The sequence below is a fragment of the Podarcis muralis genome, chromosome 1 (genome assembly GCF_964188315.1).
Source record: "Podarcis muralis chromosome 1, rPodMur119.hap1.1, whole genome shotgun sequence".
Classification (NCBI taxonomy): Eukaryota; Metazoa; Chordata; class Lepidosauria; order Squamata; family Lacertidae; genus Podarcis; species Podarcis muralis.
The window spans coordinates 133,262,541-133,278,238 of NC_135655.1; the positions used below are offsets into that span (position 1 = coordinate 133,262,541).

The 15,698-nt window shown below is 40.4% G+C and overlaps 1 protein-coding gene across 1 annotated transcript in view; it reads left to right on the top strand.

Annotated features, from left to right (window-relative positions):
* The first annotated feature begins 1,743 nt into the window (after positions 1 to 1,743).
* TWIST2 (twist family bHLH transcription factor 2) overlaps positions 1,744 to 15,698 on the top strand; it is a 33,255-nt gene continuing 19,300 nt past the window's right edge. Inside the window, exon 1 of the mRNA XM_028704245.2 lies at positions 1,744 to 2,501. Coding sequence (XP_028560078.2) covers positions 1,981 to 2,463 — 483 coding nt within the window. The 5' untranslated portion in view covers positions 1,744 to 1,980 and the 3' untranslated portion in view covers positions 2,464 to 2,501. The remainder of the gene's footprint in view (positions 2,502 to 15,698) is intronic.

Genomic DNA, 15,698 nt, shown 5'->3' on the forward strand with positions numbered 1-15,698 from the left:
ATGCTTCACACACTCACTAATGACATGTTTCTGCCACACTTAGCACAATTTCAACATTCCTTTATAGCAGTCTTTCTCTAACTTGGGTTCCCAGATGTTCTTGAACTATAACTCCCACCATCCTTGACCACTGGCTATGCTGGCTAGGCATGATGGGAGTTGTAGTCCAGCAACATCTAAGAATCAGATGTTGGGAAAGGCTGCTCTGTAGGGACATCATGGCCAGTGCGTCCCATGATGTGTTAAGTGGTCAACTTGCTTCTGAGCCAATATTTTGGTCTCATCATATAACCTTCAAAACAGTGAAGTCAGAAATAGATTTTGTTGCTTAACTACTACTGTGCCTGCCATTGCACATGCATCCTGCTTTTGGTTCAGATTGCTTAAGGATAACTCCTTTAGAGCTACCTTTTGAAGGACAACAAATGACCAGTTTAAGCAAATTTATGGACGTGGCTGTTGAATTAGGCGCGCAGCCTTTTCGCATGCTCCTTGAACAGGCCACCACAACACAATGAAGCAGATCCATGGGTCTCAAAACCAGGTTTAAATCTGGCAAATATTTGATGCTTTTTAACTTTTGTGCTGACTGCTGAGCCTGAAAACATTTCCTTCTGAAAGTGATGCTTTCTCTTGAATAATAGTCAGCTGGTTGCAGCAGGGAATTCCAGCTCTCCAATCAATCTAGCAGACAACAGGTTGTGGTTGCTTCTAGCTATGTTGCTGGTGATAATTCTCCATTGGAAAATGCCAGTTTTAGAGGCTGTAATTAAGAGTTTCCTCCTTTCTCTTCTTTTATTTCAGAAAGTTGGCTTATTTGCTCCTGCTCTTAAGTCCTGATTAAAATATTAGTAATTTGACATTCATTAACTCTTCTCACCTGTAATGTGTGGAACCAAAATAGATTGTATGAAATAAAGATTCGGGGTTCATTGTTGAAGAACTCTGAGTACGAATTGCATTTTAAAAAAACCATGAATAGTGGGCATTCCCTCTATGTATTAGGAATAAAATAGCTGGGGAGGGGGCTGTGAAAGAAGAATCTGTAAAATAGTAATGAGGAAATCTGATGGTTGTCAATAACCTTCAAAATAGCTGGGATGTTGTTTTTTCCATGTCCCAATAAGCTAGGGCCCGTCTACACTTCCTATTGTCCTGTGCCTAGAAAACAGGTCTCCTGGACATTTTCCACTTGCCCCGTGCTTTCGAGACCCAGGTCTGGGAGGTTTTTTATTTGTCCCCCTGCTTTACCTGGGGAAACCCACTGCTTCCCGCTGAATCAAAACAAATATCAATCCTCAGAAAAGCCGAATTATGTTTGTTCTGATTCACTAGTAAACTGTGGGTTTTCCGGTGGGAAAACGGTGTGACAAGCGGAAGTGTGGATGAGCAGTAAACCTTCAACTTATATTTCACAGTTTGGAGCTTCAGTTGACATTCTTCTTTACAGGCTTGCAGACACATGTTAGCAAATAAACAAACAGTTCCTTTCTGATTAGCTTAATTTGGAGGGTTTGACATAGCCACAAATATATACATACAAAATTTGGGATGTGGGGAGAAGGTTGTAGTTGTATCTTATTGGAGGTGCATGTCCAGGATTTTGCTAAGTGTAACACAAAACTGTAAAAGTTTAGCTGAGGGAAATGCCTTCCTCCCACTGGCCTGCTTGTCCAATCAGGAACCAGCCCTGCATCTCCCTCATTTCTGACAACTATTTAGCAACTGAGCTCAGCTAAAGTTTCCAAAAAAGTTAGAATAACTTCCTCTCTCCAAGACCTCAATTTTTGCACAGCCCGGTCCTTGAAATTAGATCCCTTCAAGAGACCTGGAAAACGTTTGCTCAGCAAAACCCTCCTGTTTTTCCAAAGGCTCTGTCTCAGGAATTTAAAGCACACTTTTAAAAAACACAGAGACACCCTCCACTTGAGGAGGGGGGAGAATTCCTTTCCCTCTCTCCCTCCCCTCCTTCCAGAAAGAATGGAAGAAAGTTCTAGCCCTCCTGCTTCTCCTGTGGACAGCCTGGGGACCAGTGAAGAGGAGCTGGAGAGGCAGCCAAAGAGGCTGGGAAGGAAGAGGAGATACAGCAAGAAATCCAGCGAAGATGGAAGTCCAAACCCAGGCAAGCGGGGGAAGAAGTCAAGCCCCAGCGCACAGTCCTACGAGGAGCTCCAAAGCCAACGGATCCTTGCCAATGTCCGAGAGAGGCAGAGGACTCAGTCCCTCAATGAAGCTTTTGCAGCCTTGAGGAAAATCATTCCCACCCTGCCTTCCGACAAACTCAGTAAAATCCAGACTCTCAAGCTTGCTGCCAGGTACATAGACTTCCTCTACCAGGTCCTGCAGAGTGATGAGATGGACAATAAGATGACCAGCTGCAGCTATGTGGCTCACGAGCGGCTCAGCTACGCCTTTTCTGTGTGGAGGATGGAAGGAGCGTGGTCAATGTCTGCCTCACACTAGCCAACGTCAGGGTCAAACCAAGGATGACTGCCAAAGTGGTATGTGGCTCATTCTTCTTACTCTGGGCAAAGCTTGTAGGCTTAGGTGGCACGCTGTACTTTGGAAATATTTGGGGAGGTGGGGATGGCAAATGAGTAACGCAGCAAATGTGGTGGTCTTGGATGGAGATGTGGAGTCATAATCCCAGCTGGAATTATTTGATAGCCTTTAGGCATGTTGCTATTTGCCTAGCCTAGATTTATTGTCTGTAAGTCTGTAAGTTGGGAATGACGGGGCTTTCATATGGCAAAATCCATAAAGAACTCTGCTTGTCTGATACTATCCTGCAGGCGAGGAAGGCTACTTGTTTTTGTGTGTGATTAAAGCTTAGTTCCAAGATAGGTTCAATATTTCAAAAACCAATAACTACATGGGAATTATTTGCTTCTGATCCTAATAGGATCTTAAAAGAAAGTAAAAGAAAATTCATTTTCAATCATAACATCCCTCGGATGGCCCTCCAGAGTCATGTCCAAGTCGCTTTTCATTTGTTTTGCATCTTATATGAGAGAACTGTGATATTTGCCATACCAGATAAAAACGTCCATGCACAGAGCGATGGAATGCAGCTGTTATTCAAAAGGTTTGGTTCCAGAAGGAGTGGCAAAACTGTGTGGTCCTCATTCTGAACTTTGCAGGTCTGCATTTGTTACAAAGGATTTTAAAAGTGGGGCGAGAGATTGTACTGACGCTCAGCTCGTGTGAGGAGCTGGTGCTTCTTTAAACAACCAACTCCATTCTGGTCGTAGCACAATTTTGTAGGTTAAACAGATGTTCAGTATTTGTTTTGCTGGGCTGTGCCCCCCCCCCCCGCACTGCATATTCAAAGTAAACACAGAACCAGCCTTTTTCGCCAGCTTCTGGTTCAGTTCGCTTCTCTTGACCACAACTTAATGTCACTTACTTGAAGATCTGGGTCCTAGTCCAGCCTGCTGCCTTAAATGCAGCCCCCAAGGCTCATTCCACCCCCCACCCCCGATCTATTACAAGACAAAATAATCCTTTCTTATTTCATTTTTTTTCAGGGGTGGAATATTTTAGGCATTTTGAGAGAGAGAGAGAGAGAGAGAGAGAGAGAGAGAGAGAGAGAGAGAGAGAGAGATGAACATTATCTGAGCACTTCATAACTTTACATTGTTTCAGAACAATGTTTACACTTTCCCTCAGCTATGTAAATCACAACATTATTTTATATGTCCTAATGCACACATGAAATATGTAGAATACTTCGTACCTTGTGGACACCCACTGAAACACCAATGGACAACAATAGCAAAGCTATTTTGCAGAAAATACTATAAAGATATAAATGCAGACTGTAAACCTATAATGACACGTATAATTTGTAGAGTGCAGAAAATGTGGGGAAAGATACATTCATTATTTGAAGACAACAATATTTTTAGGTTTCCTGCTTATAAGATTTTCAGGTAAAGACCAGAATGCAACTGGCAGCCTACGATCTCAACTAAGGCCACACTATACAGATGCACAGGCATCAGTCATTACAGAGAAAATTTAAAAATGCACCATTGTAAACCTTTTTGGAAATGAATGCTCATGCTTTATTTGTATTTAGAAGAAAAAATGAATACATTTCTTTAAACCGACTTGTTCATTAAATATACAAGTGGATGCATAAGTAATAATTAAGTGAAACTATGTCTCCACCTCATTGCCCTGGGTACTTTATATCATAAAAAGTATACATTAATTAGGACTAGTTTTGTGTGGCTTTGCTTTAGTATCAGCTGCAAAGATACATGTAAAAAGTGAAACAAAATCCATTGGCTTCCCATTTATAAATATGACTTGTAAAGCCCAAATAAGGAGGGCCGGGGTGGGGTGGGGGTGTCTTCCCGCTTTGTGGGAATATTCTGCTGCCTTTGCCCAAAGCAGATGTAAAATGTCTCAGACACATAGTTTGCTAGAGTTTAGACAGTGCTTTAATTATTCAGTCATAGGAACAATAAATTCACTATGTCTGCAATTACTTAGCAGTTCTTTGGCTACAATCCACAACTTTTTACTCCGAAGAAGTCCTATTAAATCTAACTGTACTAGTCCAGAGGAAGTAAATTATAGAAGCCTTCATTTGTTAATCTCCTCCATGCCATTCTTTAGACATGTACATTTGAAAACATGTTAAGAGACAGAATGTGTATTTCATCTTCACATTTTAAAAACTGTTTTTAGTTTATAAAATTAACATGTTTTCCTGAGTGTAAAAATACCAAAAGTGAAGTAACAGTATGGGACTTCTGTAGGTAACGCATCATGCCTCAGATAAAAATTATTCTTTTCCAAACATTTTTTTCAGAAGCATTTTTACATATACTCACCTCTAGCCTGTGGCATTTGTAGAGAAATTTAAATTTAAATTTTGAGTATTATTCAAACCTAATTTATGGTCTGAACAAATAAAATGAGCACAAATGATCAGGACAGAGAGTGATAAGCTAGAATTCCACCTCACAACACTAGCTTTTACATTAGTACAAATTACCTTCTAGAGGACCTGCCATGTTTGAGAAGCAACGTAAGAGCTTTTTGGTGGAACAAGAATGTGCAGGTCAATGCTAAGGAAGTAAGGGGATGCAGTGCTGATAACAGTTTCTAGAGATTAAGTAGCAACACAATAACTGTTATTTTAGCTTATTATTCTTAAATATTACTTTTAATAATATGTTGTTCTTTGCTCCAGACCCAGATTATGACAAAACAGGGCACTTGTATAAAAAAGATATAAAGCAAATGACAATGGAAGCCCCACACATTTGTAGAAATCAAACATGGAAAGGCCAAAGTAGAATTCTTCTGTAGGAATATATGCTCCAATTATACTACGTAATTACCCTATCTATTTTCATGTTATCAACAGAAAAGGTACTTCTAGAAGGGGGCATAATTTGCAAATGGGTCATTAAGATATTGCAAACTGGTCATTGACGATAGTTGTGGTGGTGATATTCTATTCTGGGTTTCCCCCCAGAAGGGATGAATCCAGATTAAATTGCAGGGACAGAGCAGGGACAGGTTGGCATCATCATGCGAATGCTGCCCCCTCCCCCCCCCCAACCCACCTGCATATATGAGAAGCAACCATCCCACAAGAAGCACCCATTTGGAAGCTTCCAAATGTTGGTGTCTAATGAATTTTTGTTATAACTGATATACTGTACAGTGGTACCTCAGGTTACATACACTTCAGGTTACATACGCTTCAGGTTACATACGCTTCAGGTTACATAGCTTCAGGTTACAGACTCTGCTAACCCAGAAATAGTGCTTCAGGTTAAGAACTTTGCTTCAGGATGAGAACAGAAATCGTGCTCTGGTGGCGCGGCAGCAGCAGGAGGCCCCATTAGCTAAAGTGGTGCTTCAGGTTAAGAACGGACCTCCGGAACGAATTAAGTACTTAACCTGAGGTACCACTGTATTTCTTTCAGATGGCACATTAATGTCTGATATGTGCAGATTGGCTCACTGTACATCTGAAGTTAATTGATACCACCGGACTTGTTCCTTTAGCTTGCACATTCTCATACTGTGAATCTTCTCTTCACTTAATGTAGAACAGGTTTAACAGTTCAGTGTGCCTCTTACTCCTTGTCCTGTAAAATGTGAGTGAAAATTGACATGACAGAAGATGGGCGAATGCACCATTTGAAGCATGGGGAATTATGTGGTTTACAGTGTGAGAACAATAACTGGGCATTGTTAAAAGCTCTCCTTGTTGGAATTCTGAAGTTTTGCATTTTGCTGCAATAATTCTTAAGAAGAAGTCTCTTGGATCAGGCCCATCCTGCTCTCACAGTGCCCAACCAGATTTCCACGGGGAAAGCCTGCAAGCAACAGCCCTCTCCTCAGCTGGTATTCAGAGGCACACTGCCTCACACCGTAGAGGCAGACCATGGCCTTCACACCTAACAGATACCTAATAGTTGCCCATCCAAGTTAAAAGCTGAGTTGAAAGGAGAAAGTCCCAAAATAAAATATGCAATTTGGAAACTAGTACAAAGCAAAATCTTGGTAAGATCCAATAGGTTAGCCGATGGTGATGGGTCCCCTTCACACCCCACTCCACCATGATTCAAAATAGTAAACAGAGTTCTTTGTCCCAACAATCAGTCTCTTGAGAAAAATACACCAAAGTAAACCTGAGGATTGATCCAGCCGGGGTTCCTCTGTCTCATAGATGAATGGAGACTTGCTTCTGCCAACACAAAACCCAGAGAAGTCTTTTAAAAACTGAACTGTGATAAGTGGGATGGTAATGATGAGGAAGGGGGTACCACTTAGCTTCAAAGCTGCCAACTGCTGAGTACAGCAAAAGTATTCCATTATCACACATTTCCCCACATTGCCACACTATTCAAGGAAGCTTTTAGGATAACATAACCAAGTCTGTACTTGAGTAGTGGAACTGCATTTTTGCAAATCTGAATTTTGCAAATCACCAGTCCATCACCCCAAACCCATCACCCAGTTTTTCCCTTTGTTTCCTAGTCTTTACTGCTATGTAAGAGAATCAATAACACTTCACAATTTTAAGAGGATTTATGTATATTGCTCAGATGCATTTAATTCCTGAGGATTTAAATAGAAGAGTTCAGCACTCATTTAAAATCAGTGACACATAACCCAGTACATAGTTACTTGCGAGTAAGTTACACTGAACTCTATAAAACTTACTTTTAACGAAAAATGTATAGGGCCGTGTTTAACATTAACACAATCTTGTTGTTTTGCTAAGTGTGGATGCTGTTAAAATGAGGACATGTTGAAGAATAAAGAGAGTAAGGTAAAACAGTACTGTTATTTACATGCTAGGTTAACTACACAGCACTATGTGGATTTTGACTACCCTTCAGCACAGGCATTCCCATTTGAAATCTCAGTTAATAATTGTGAAGGAGTCAACTAGTTTCTTCATTGGTTATATTGGTGCTGAGCAAAAGGTAATCTCCAAGTTTGTTCAATATACTAATATTTTAAGTTTATAAATAATTTCAATATACAATTAACAAAATATTGTTGATCTATAGTCTTCATGTCTTGTATGTAGAGGGGGGTTTGGGGAAATGCAGGACAGAGTCTATAACCAATATCTAAAAATATATTCTGTTCCTCCCCCACCCCGCTTATCTTTAAGAAAATCTTTCATAAATCCATTAATTTACCGTATTTTTCGCTCTATAAGACGCACCAGACCATAAGATGCTTTTGGAGGATGAAAACAAGAAAACAAGAAAAAAAAATTCTGAATCTCAGAAGCCAGAACAACAAGAGGGATCACTGCACAGCGAAAGCAGCAATCCCTCTTGCTGTTCTGGCTTCTGGGATAGCTGCGCAGCCTGCATTCGCACCATAAGGCACACACACATTTCCCCTTACTTTTTAGGAGGGAAAAAGTGAGTCTTATAGAGCAAAAAATACGGTAGTTCATGCAGTTATATTTTTAAAATATTCATTTTAGTTCATATAATTATATATTTATAAACTTCTAAAATGAAATTTTCTGAATAGGTATTAACAAACATTAGTATGCATTACATCATTACCTACTTCAATATCTATTTAAGTTTCTAAACAATTTATAAACTAAGTTAGATATTCTTGGCTTGAAATAGTGTACGTGAAGTTCTATTTCTTCAGATATGAACAGACTTTTGCTTTAATTACTCAGGGCATCATCTCCACAGCAACTGAAATCAATAAGTATTATTGATTTCCAGTCTGGATTGCACCTAGGCATTTTGAATTGGGGTTCAAAGAAAAGGGGTGCCTAGAAACCTCTTGAGCAAGAAATGTTAGGCTCACTTACTTTTCTCAGTCACGTCTTAAAGTAAAACACTAAATGGAACCATTTCCTTCCCTGTTGAAAGGGAAGAGCTACGCGTGTTCACTTCTCAGAACGTTATAAAAGAAGAAGGTGCTTCATGGTTTTCTGCCAATACAAACAAGTATTTTCTGATTAGATGGAAAACTTTTTACACAACAATAAATGGTCTTCTGGATTTGTTTAGAATTCTATTTTTAGTCATTTGTTCATGAGATTTACACACACACACACACACTTTATTATTATTTCAAACATTTTCACAATCATTTTTTAATCAGATAATTACATTGTTTCATAAGTTGACTTCCCACCCTCGCCTCCTCGGTGTTTTTATTCTGATGCATTATACCTTTATCTATTACAAAAAGTTTCTCTATTATAGTTATTTTGTCATTTTTCTTCCGCTGTTTTTTTCTCAAATCCTGCCTGCAATTTCATGTGACTGTAATATTTTTTATTTTTTTTTTGCTTTATTTACGAAGAAATACACAGTTTACATATTACAGACATATACATATACGTATACAAATACATGTTACAAACATATACATATACAAATAAAGAAAAAAGAAAAAGAAAAACAGAAACAAAAAATAGAAGAAACAAACAAGACATATACAGTTACGAATAACAAAAACTTCAGTCCAGCTTAGTCTTGGAATTATCAATTCTTATATTATTTCTACAGTATTTCTAAAACAGTCTACTTCGATGATATTAATTATCGTCTACTGATAAATTATTTATTCCCTGGATCGACTCAAAATAAATTAAAAATTTGTCCCATTCATCTTTATGTTTAACTGTATTGTTTGGACTTATTTTCCGTGTTAATCTCGCTAATTCAATATATTGATATAGCCTTATTTGCCAATCTCCGATTGTGGGTAGGTCCGGGGTTTTCCATTTTTGGGCGATTTGGATTCTTGCCGCGGCCATAGCATACTGAACAAAGGTTTGATCTATTCTCTTTATTTCTTTTCCAATCATGCCTAACAGAAACAGCTCGGGATTCTTGGGAAAATTATACTTCAAAATTTTTTTCAGTTCCTCGTAGATTTGTGTCCAGAATTCCTTCACTATTTCGCAAGTCCACCAAGTATGAAAAAAAGTCCCGACCTTGTCCCTGCATCTCCAACATATATTATCCACACTTTTATACATCTTTGCTAGCTTTGCCGGAGTTAAATACCAGCGATATGCCATTTTCTCTAGGTTTTCACGAAGGGCTACACAGGCTGTGAATTTTACACCTTTCATCCAGAGTGTCTGCCACTTATTATACTCTATATTATAACCAAGATCTTTTTCCCATTTTAACATCGCTCCCTTCACCAGATCTTCTTTGGTGTCCCACTCTAATAATTGTTTATACATTTTCGACAGGATTTTGTCATTGCTTTCCAGAATTTCTACCTGATACCTTGATTTTTTCTCACTCATCCCCACTCTCTTATGTTCCCCCCATAAGGCATTGATCTGGTGAAAACGTAACCATTCTTTTATTTTATTTTTCAATTCCTCATAGGGCTTCAACTTCCATCCTTCCTCAGTCTTCACCAGAAGGTCCTCATATGTGTATCTTTCCTCATTCATATTAATTTTCTTTATTTCAGTTATTTCCGTTGGGGAGAGCCACCATGGAATACCTCTTTCAATCAGATTTCTATACCTCTTCCACACTTCTAGTAGTGGGCCTCTAATTATATGACTGGAAAAGCCTCTGTGAATCTCCCCTTTTTCTTGCCAGAGATAGGCGTGCCACCCGAATCTAATATTAAATCCCTCCAAATCCAAAAGGTCTGTATTTCTGAGGGTGGCCCACTCCTTTAGCCAACACAAACAGGCTGCTTCATAATAGAGCCTGATGTTCGGGACCGCGAATCCAAACCTGTCTCTTGAGTCTGTTAGATATTTAAACTTAATTCTGGCTTTCTTTCCCTGCCAGATAAACCTGGACAGGGTTTTTTGCCAGTTCTTAAAGAGGGAGGTACCTTTAATTATCGGGATGTTTTGAAACATGAATAACAGTCTTGGCAAGATGCACATCTTAATTGCAGACATCCTCCCCGTCCATGAAAGTTTCAATCTATGCCAAGTGTCTATATCCTTTTTGATATCCTGCCAGACCTTACTATAATTATCCTCAATTAAATTTATATTTTTTGGTGAAAGCCAGATTCCTAGATATTTAACCTTATTCACAATTTTAATACCTGTCTTTTCTTCCAATTGTATTTTGTCCTGTTCAGTCATGTTTTTTACTAGGCTTTTTGTTTTATTCCTATTTAATTTAAAACCCGACAGTCTGCCAAAGTCCTCCAACAGTTCTACAACCCTACTTGCACTGTCCACTGGACTCTCTACGGACACGACCAGGTCATCGGCATAGGCCTTGAGCTTGAATTCTTTCTTCCCAATTCTTATCCCCCTCACATCATCTGCCTCTCTTAATCTGTTCGCGATTATTTCTAGAACCATAATAAACAGTAGGGGGGACAATGGGCAGCCCTGCCTGGTGCCCTTCTCAATCTTGAAGGACTTTGTCAGGTTGTCGTTTATAATCAGCCTGGCCTGTTGTTCTGAATAGATTGCCCTGATGCTTTTCATATAGGGACCTTCAATACCCGCCGCCTCCAAGCATTGTGATAAAAATTCCCATGAAACGTTGTCAAATGCCTTTTCGGCATCTATAAAAATCAGTGCAGCCGGGACATCTATTCTCATATCTAGGTACTCAATGATATTTAAGATGTGGCGGACATTTTCTCTCTGATGTCTATTAGGGAGAAATCCCACTTGGTCCTTGTGTATATACTTCGTTAAAAGTTTCTTGAGTCTGGCAGCCATTATGTTAGCAAAGATTTTATAATCGTTATTAAGCAACGAGATCGGTCTATAATTTTTCATATCTGTTTTGTCTTTCTCAGTTTTTGGGATCAAGGTTATATATGCCATTTTCCACGAGGCTGGAATCTTCCCTCCCTGAAAAATATTATTAAATACATCTTTGAGCACGGGGACTAGATGTTCTTCTAATGTTTTATAATATTTTATAGTCAAGCCATCTGGCCCGGGGGCTTTCCCAATCTTCATCCTGCTGATAGCCTCCTTGATCTCGTTTACTGTAATCTCTTTATTCAGTTGCACTTTATCCTCCTCTGAGATATATTTCCCTTCGTTTCTATCCAGATAGTTCTTGATTTCTATACTGTTTTCACTTCCTCTTTCATACAACTTTTCAAAAAATTGAGTAAATCTATTCTCTATTTCCTCTGGGTCTTCTATGATGTTATCCTCCACTATTAATTTATTTATCACATTCTGTTTCTTTCTTTTTCTTAACTGCCAGGCAAGTAACTTCCCCATTTTATTTGCAGACTCGAAATATCTCTGTTTTGTAAATTTAATTTTCCACTCTATCTCTTGGTTTAATATTGCAGAATATTGAGACTGGAGGACCTTAATAACCCGGATAGCGTCAGGATCTGTTGGATTTATGACCAGCTTTCTCTCATAATCTCTCAGTTGGGCCAGGATGTCCTCTTTCTTACTTTCCCTTACCTTTCTCCTGTAATTGTTTTGTTGTATTAGGAGGCCCCTCAGGACCGCCTTGCTGGCGTCCCAGACTATATCTATGGGGGTTTCTTTATTCAGATTTAGCTCTAGATATTCTTTTAATGCACCTTTAATTCTTTCTCTCACCTCTTCATTATCAAATAGGTTCTCACACATCCTCCACCTGTACTGTCTCTTCAGTTCACTTTTTATTTCCATGTCTAGGGCACAATGGTCAGATACCGTCCTGGGCAGGATCTCACATTTTTTTACCCTTGTAGTAAGTAATCTTGTTAACCAGATCTGGTCAATTCTGCTCCAGCTCTGATGGGGTTCGGAATAGTGCGTGAACTGTTTAGAGGTGGAGTTTTTATGTCTCCATATGTCAACTAGGTCTAAATTCCCTTCCATGTCATTAAAAGACTTCGGTAATTTCCCCCTGTCCAATTTCCCCTTCTTCTCGCTCCTATCCCACTCCGGCATCGGGACACCGTTCATGTCCCCGAGCAGGATTAATTTATGCGCTTCCAACTCTAACAACATACTTTCCAGTTTCTCAAAAAACTCTGCTCTGTTTGAGTTTGGGGCATAAACCGTCACGATATTGATTTTTTCCCCTCGGAAATTTAGTTGGATCCCCAGGATTCTTCCTTCCTCATCTTTACAGGTCAAAATTGGTTCCCACTTCTCTTTAACATATATTACCACTCCCCTTTTTTTTTTTATATCTGAATTAATAAAATCGACTCCTAACTTTTTATTCACCAATATATGTTTGTGTTTCTTAGCAATATGGGTTTCCTGAAAACAGATTACATCATACTTCTTATTTTTCACAACTTTCTCAATTTTATTCCTTTTGACCTTCTCGTTCAGCCCATTAACATTCCATGATAAAAGTTTTAATGTGTGTGTAATTGTTTACCTTTGTCCGCTTCTAAACCTTTAACCAGGATCACAAACTATGGCCTGTCGCCTTGGCTTCCTAGAGGCTCCCCCTCTTCTGCCGTATCCCTTCCCACTACGGCCTCATCCTTATCTTCATCTGATTCTTCTACCTCCTCTCCAGCTCTTCTCCCCTCATCTAACCGGCTCCTTAAATCTCCTTCCTCTTCCTCCCCCCTGCTCCTTGTTCTGATCTCTACTTTACCCAATTCTTTTTCGTATCTTCTCAAAAACTTATCCGCCTCTTGCACCTCCAATAATCTGAACTTTTTCTCCTTATAAAAAAAACTAATCCCTTCCGGGAACTCCCATCGGAATGGAACCCCGTTCCTCCTCAGAGCTGCTGCCACTTGTTTATAACCCTCTCTTTTCCGGAGTAGCCTGACTGGTATTTCCTTGTAGATGATAATAGGCCTTCCACCAATTCTTAGTCTGTTATTATAACTCTTTCTCAGGACTAAATTTTTCATTTCCAAGGAACTAAAGATCACCAGACAGTCCCCCAGGAATTTACTCACGTTTACATGTTTAGGCCTATTCATTCTGTATACACTTACTACGGAAGATGCCATCTCTTCCTCACTTATGCCTAGCCATTTAGAGAGTTCCTTTATCATCTTCCCTCTTATATCCTCGTTTTTGTCCTCTGCTACTCCCCTGAATTTAAGATGGAGCTGCTTTAGCCGCATGTCTGCCATGGCTAAATTGTCCCAGATCTTATCTTGAGAGATGCATAACTCCCCCAGCTCTTCTTTTACCTTCAATGTCTCCTTTTTTTGTTCCCTCATCTCTTTCTGAAGCTTTTTATTTGATTCCTCAATCATATTAGACTTAGCGGTAAGATCTTGAATTTTGGTTGAGAGCTCGCCAACTGCTCCTTCTATTTTTCTGTCGATCAGCTCCTGGACCTCTCCTAGTTTATTTTCCATATACAATGTATTTTGCCTAAATTCCTCCTTTATTTTGGCCCACAGATTATCTAAATCTTTGATTTCCTCTTGCCGCGACAGCTTTCTTTCTCCCGGTGTCCCACCCCCTTTTTTCCCATCCTTTCCCGCCATTCCCGGCACTCCCCTCCTGCTCCCCTGTCTTAACTTCTTTCCACTTTCCGCCCTCCAATTAAGCGCAATTATAGACAGGGAATGTCAGTAATCGGTGGGAGTTAGTGGTGGGAACCCTCTAAAATAGACCTGAAAAACAAAGATTCTAGCCGAGTTAAACAACAAACTCAAAAGGCAATGCTCCCAACATACACTTCAAACGTCCCAGAGTAGAGGTTCCCTGTTCGAGCCGCTGGGTGGAGGTTGTGGGATGGGTACTTCCCTCTCCGCTCCTGGTGATCTCTTTCCTTGCCCAGCTCCGGTTCCGCTCCGCTTAGGCTGCCCCGCCCTCTTCACGCAGGCAGGTGCTTAATAATCCAGTCGTAAAGTCTTAAAGGTCTTAAAGGTCTTAAAGTCTTAAAGGTGTAGTCTCCATTTAGTCCATTAAATCCACTAATTGTCCGTGTACTCAAAATTTCACTAATAGTTGTAGTCCTGGCTGGCGTCAAAATCCAAAAGTCCAAAAATCCAAATTCCAGAGGCCACAGTCGGCAGCCAGGTCTCGGCCACGCAAAGTTACAATCCCCCTGCAATATCCTCCCGGGGGTAAGATGGAGGGAGTGGTAATTAGCAAGCACAAGACCTTAAAGTCCTCCCCCCCTTCGTTCTGCCGCCGTCCCGCCCCTGAGCACTCCTAAAGCACCTTCCCAACTTGACTTAGATGCTCCTCGTCTTGATTATTATATATTTAATTGTTAGATATTTGAGTTGGGTTATTGTCCTTAAACGCCATGGTCCCTGAGTAACAATGCATCTAACACAGTCTGCATCAGACTTTAGAACTCCCCAGGGGCCAAGTAGTCCTTAAAAATCAGTTCTGTCCAGGTTTAAATCTTCAGATCAAGTTATTTTTACTCAAGCAGGCTTTCCAAAGTCCCCTTATATCATCGAGTTTCCGTCTGCGCCACTTTATATCCTCCACTAAGCGGACTCCTTAGCACAATTCCAGTCTCTCCAGGCACCACCCAGCTTCGCTATTACCATGCACACTGCATTTTGTACGTAGAAAGCAAAAACGTATAATATATGAAAACAAAACACCTGAAAGAAAACGCTGGGGGTTCCGTTCTTCTTTTAAGGCGGTCCGTCGCTCCTCCTGGCTGAAGCCTGAGGCGTCGCCCTGCAGAGTCGGCAATTCCCCCTATTCGCGCTCGCGGTCCTTCTTACACCTCCCGAACCGGCTCAGGAGGGTGGTGCGACCGCTTCCACGCTGCTGGGGAACCTTCCCTAAGGGTGCCCCCCTTAGGGTTTGGGGTACGCTTCGCCCTAGCGTCCCCCCAAGCCTCCGCAGAACCCAGAAAGCCGAGAGCAGGCTTCCCGCGCTTCCACACAGGCTGCGACCGGAACCGGAATATTTTGTCATTTTTCTTCCGCTGTTTTTTTCTCAAATCCTGCCTGCAATTTCATGTGACTGTAATATTTTTTTAAATAGTCTGCAAATGGCCTCCATTCGTCTATAAATTTTGCATTTCCGCATAGTGCATTACTTTCAGAAGCCCCTCCTCCTTCACTGGAACCGTCTCTCCTTTCCATTTCTGTGCATAATATTCTAGCTGCTCTTGTCACATACACACATAATTTAGTCATCTTCTATAGCAGTGTTTCCCAACCTTGTGCCTCCAGCTGTTTTTGGACTACAATTCCCATCATCCCTTGCCACTGGTCTTGCTAGTCAGGGATGATGGGAGTTGTAGTTCAAAAACAGCTGGAGGCACAAGGTTGGGAAACACTGTTCTATAGAACCTCCA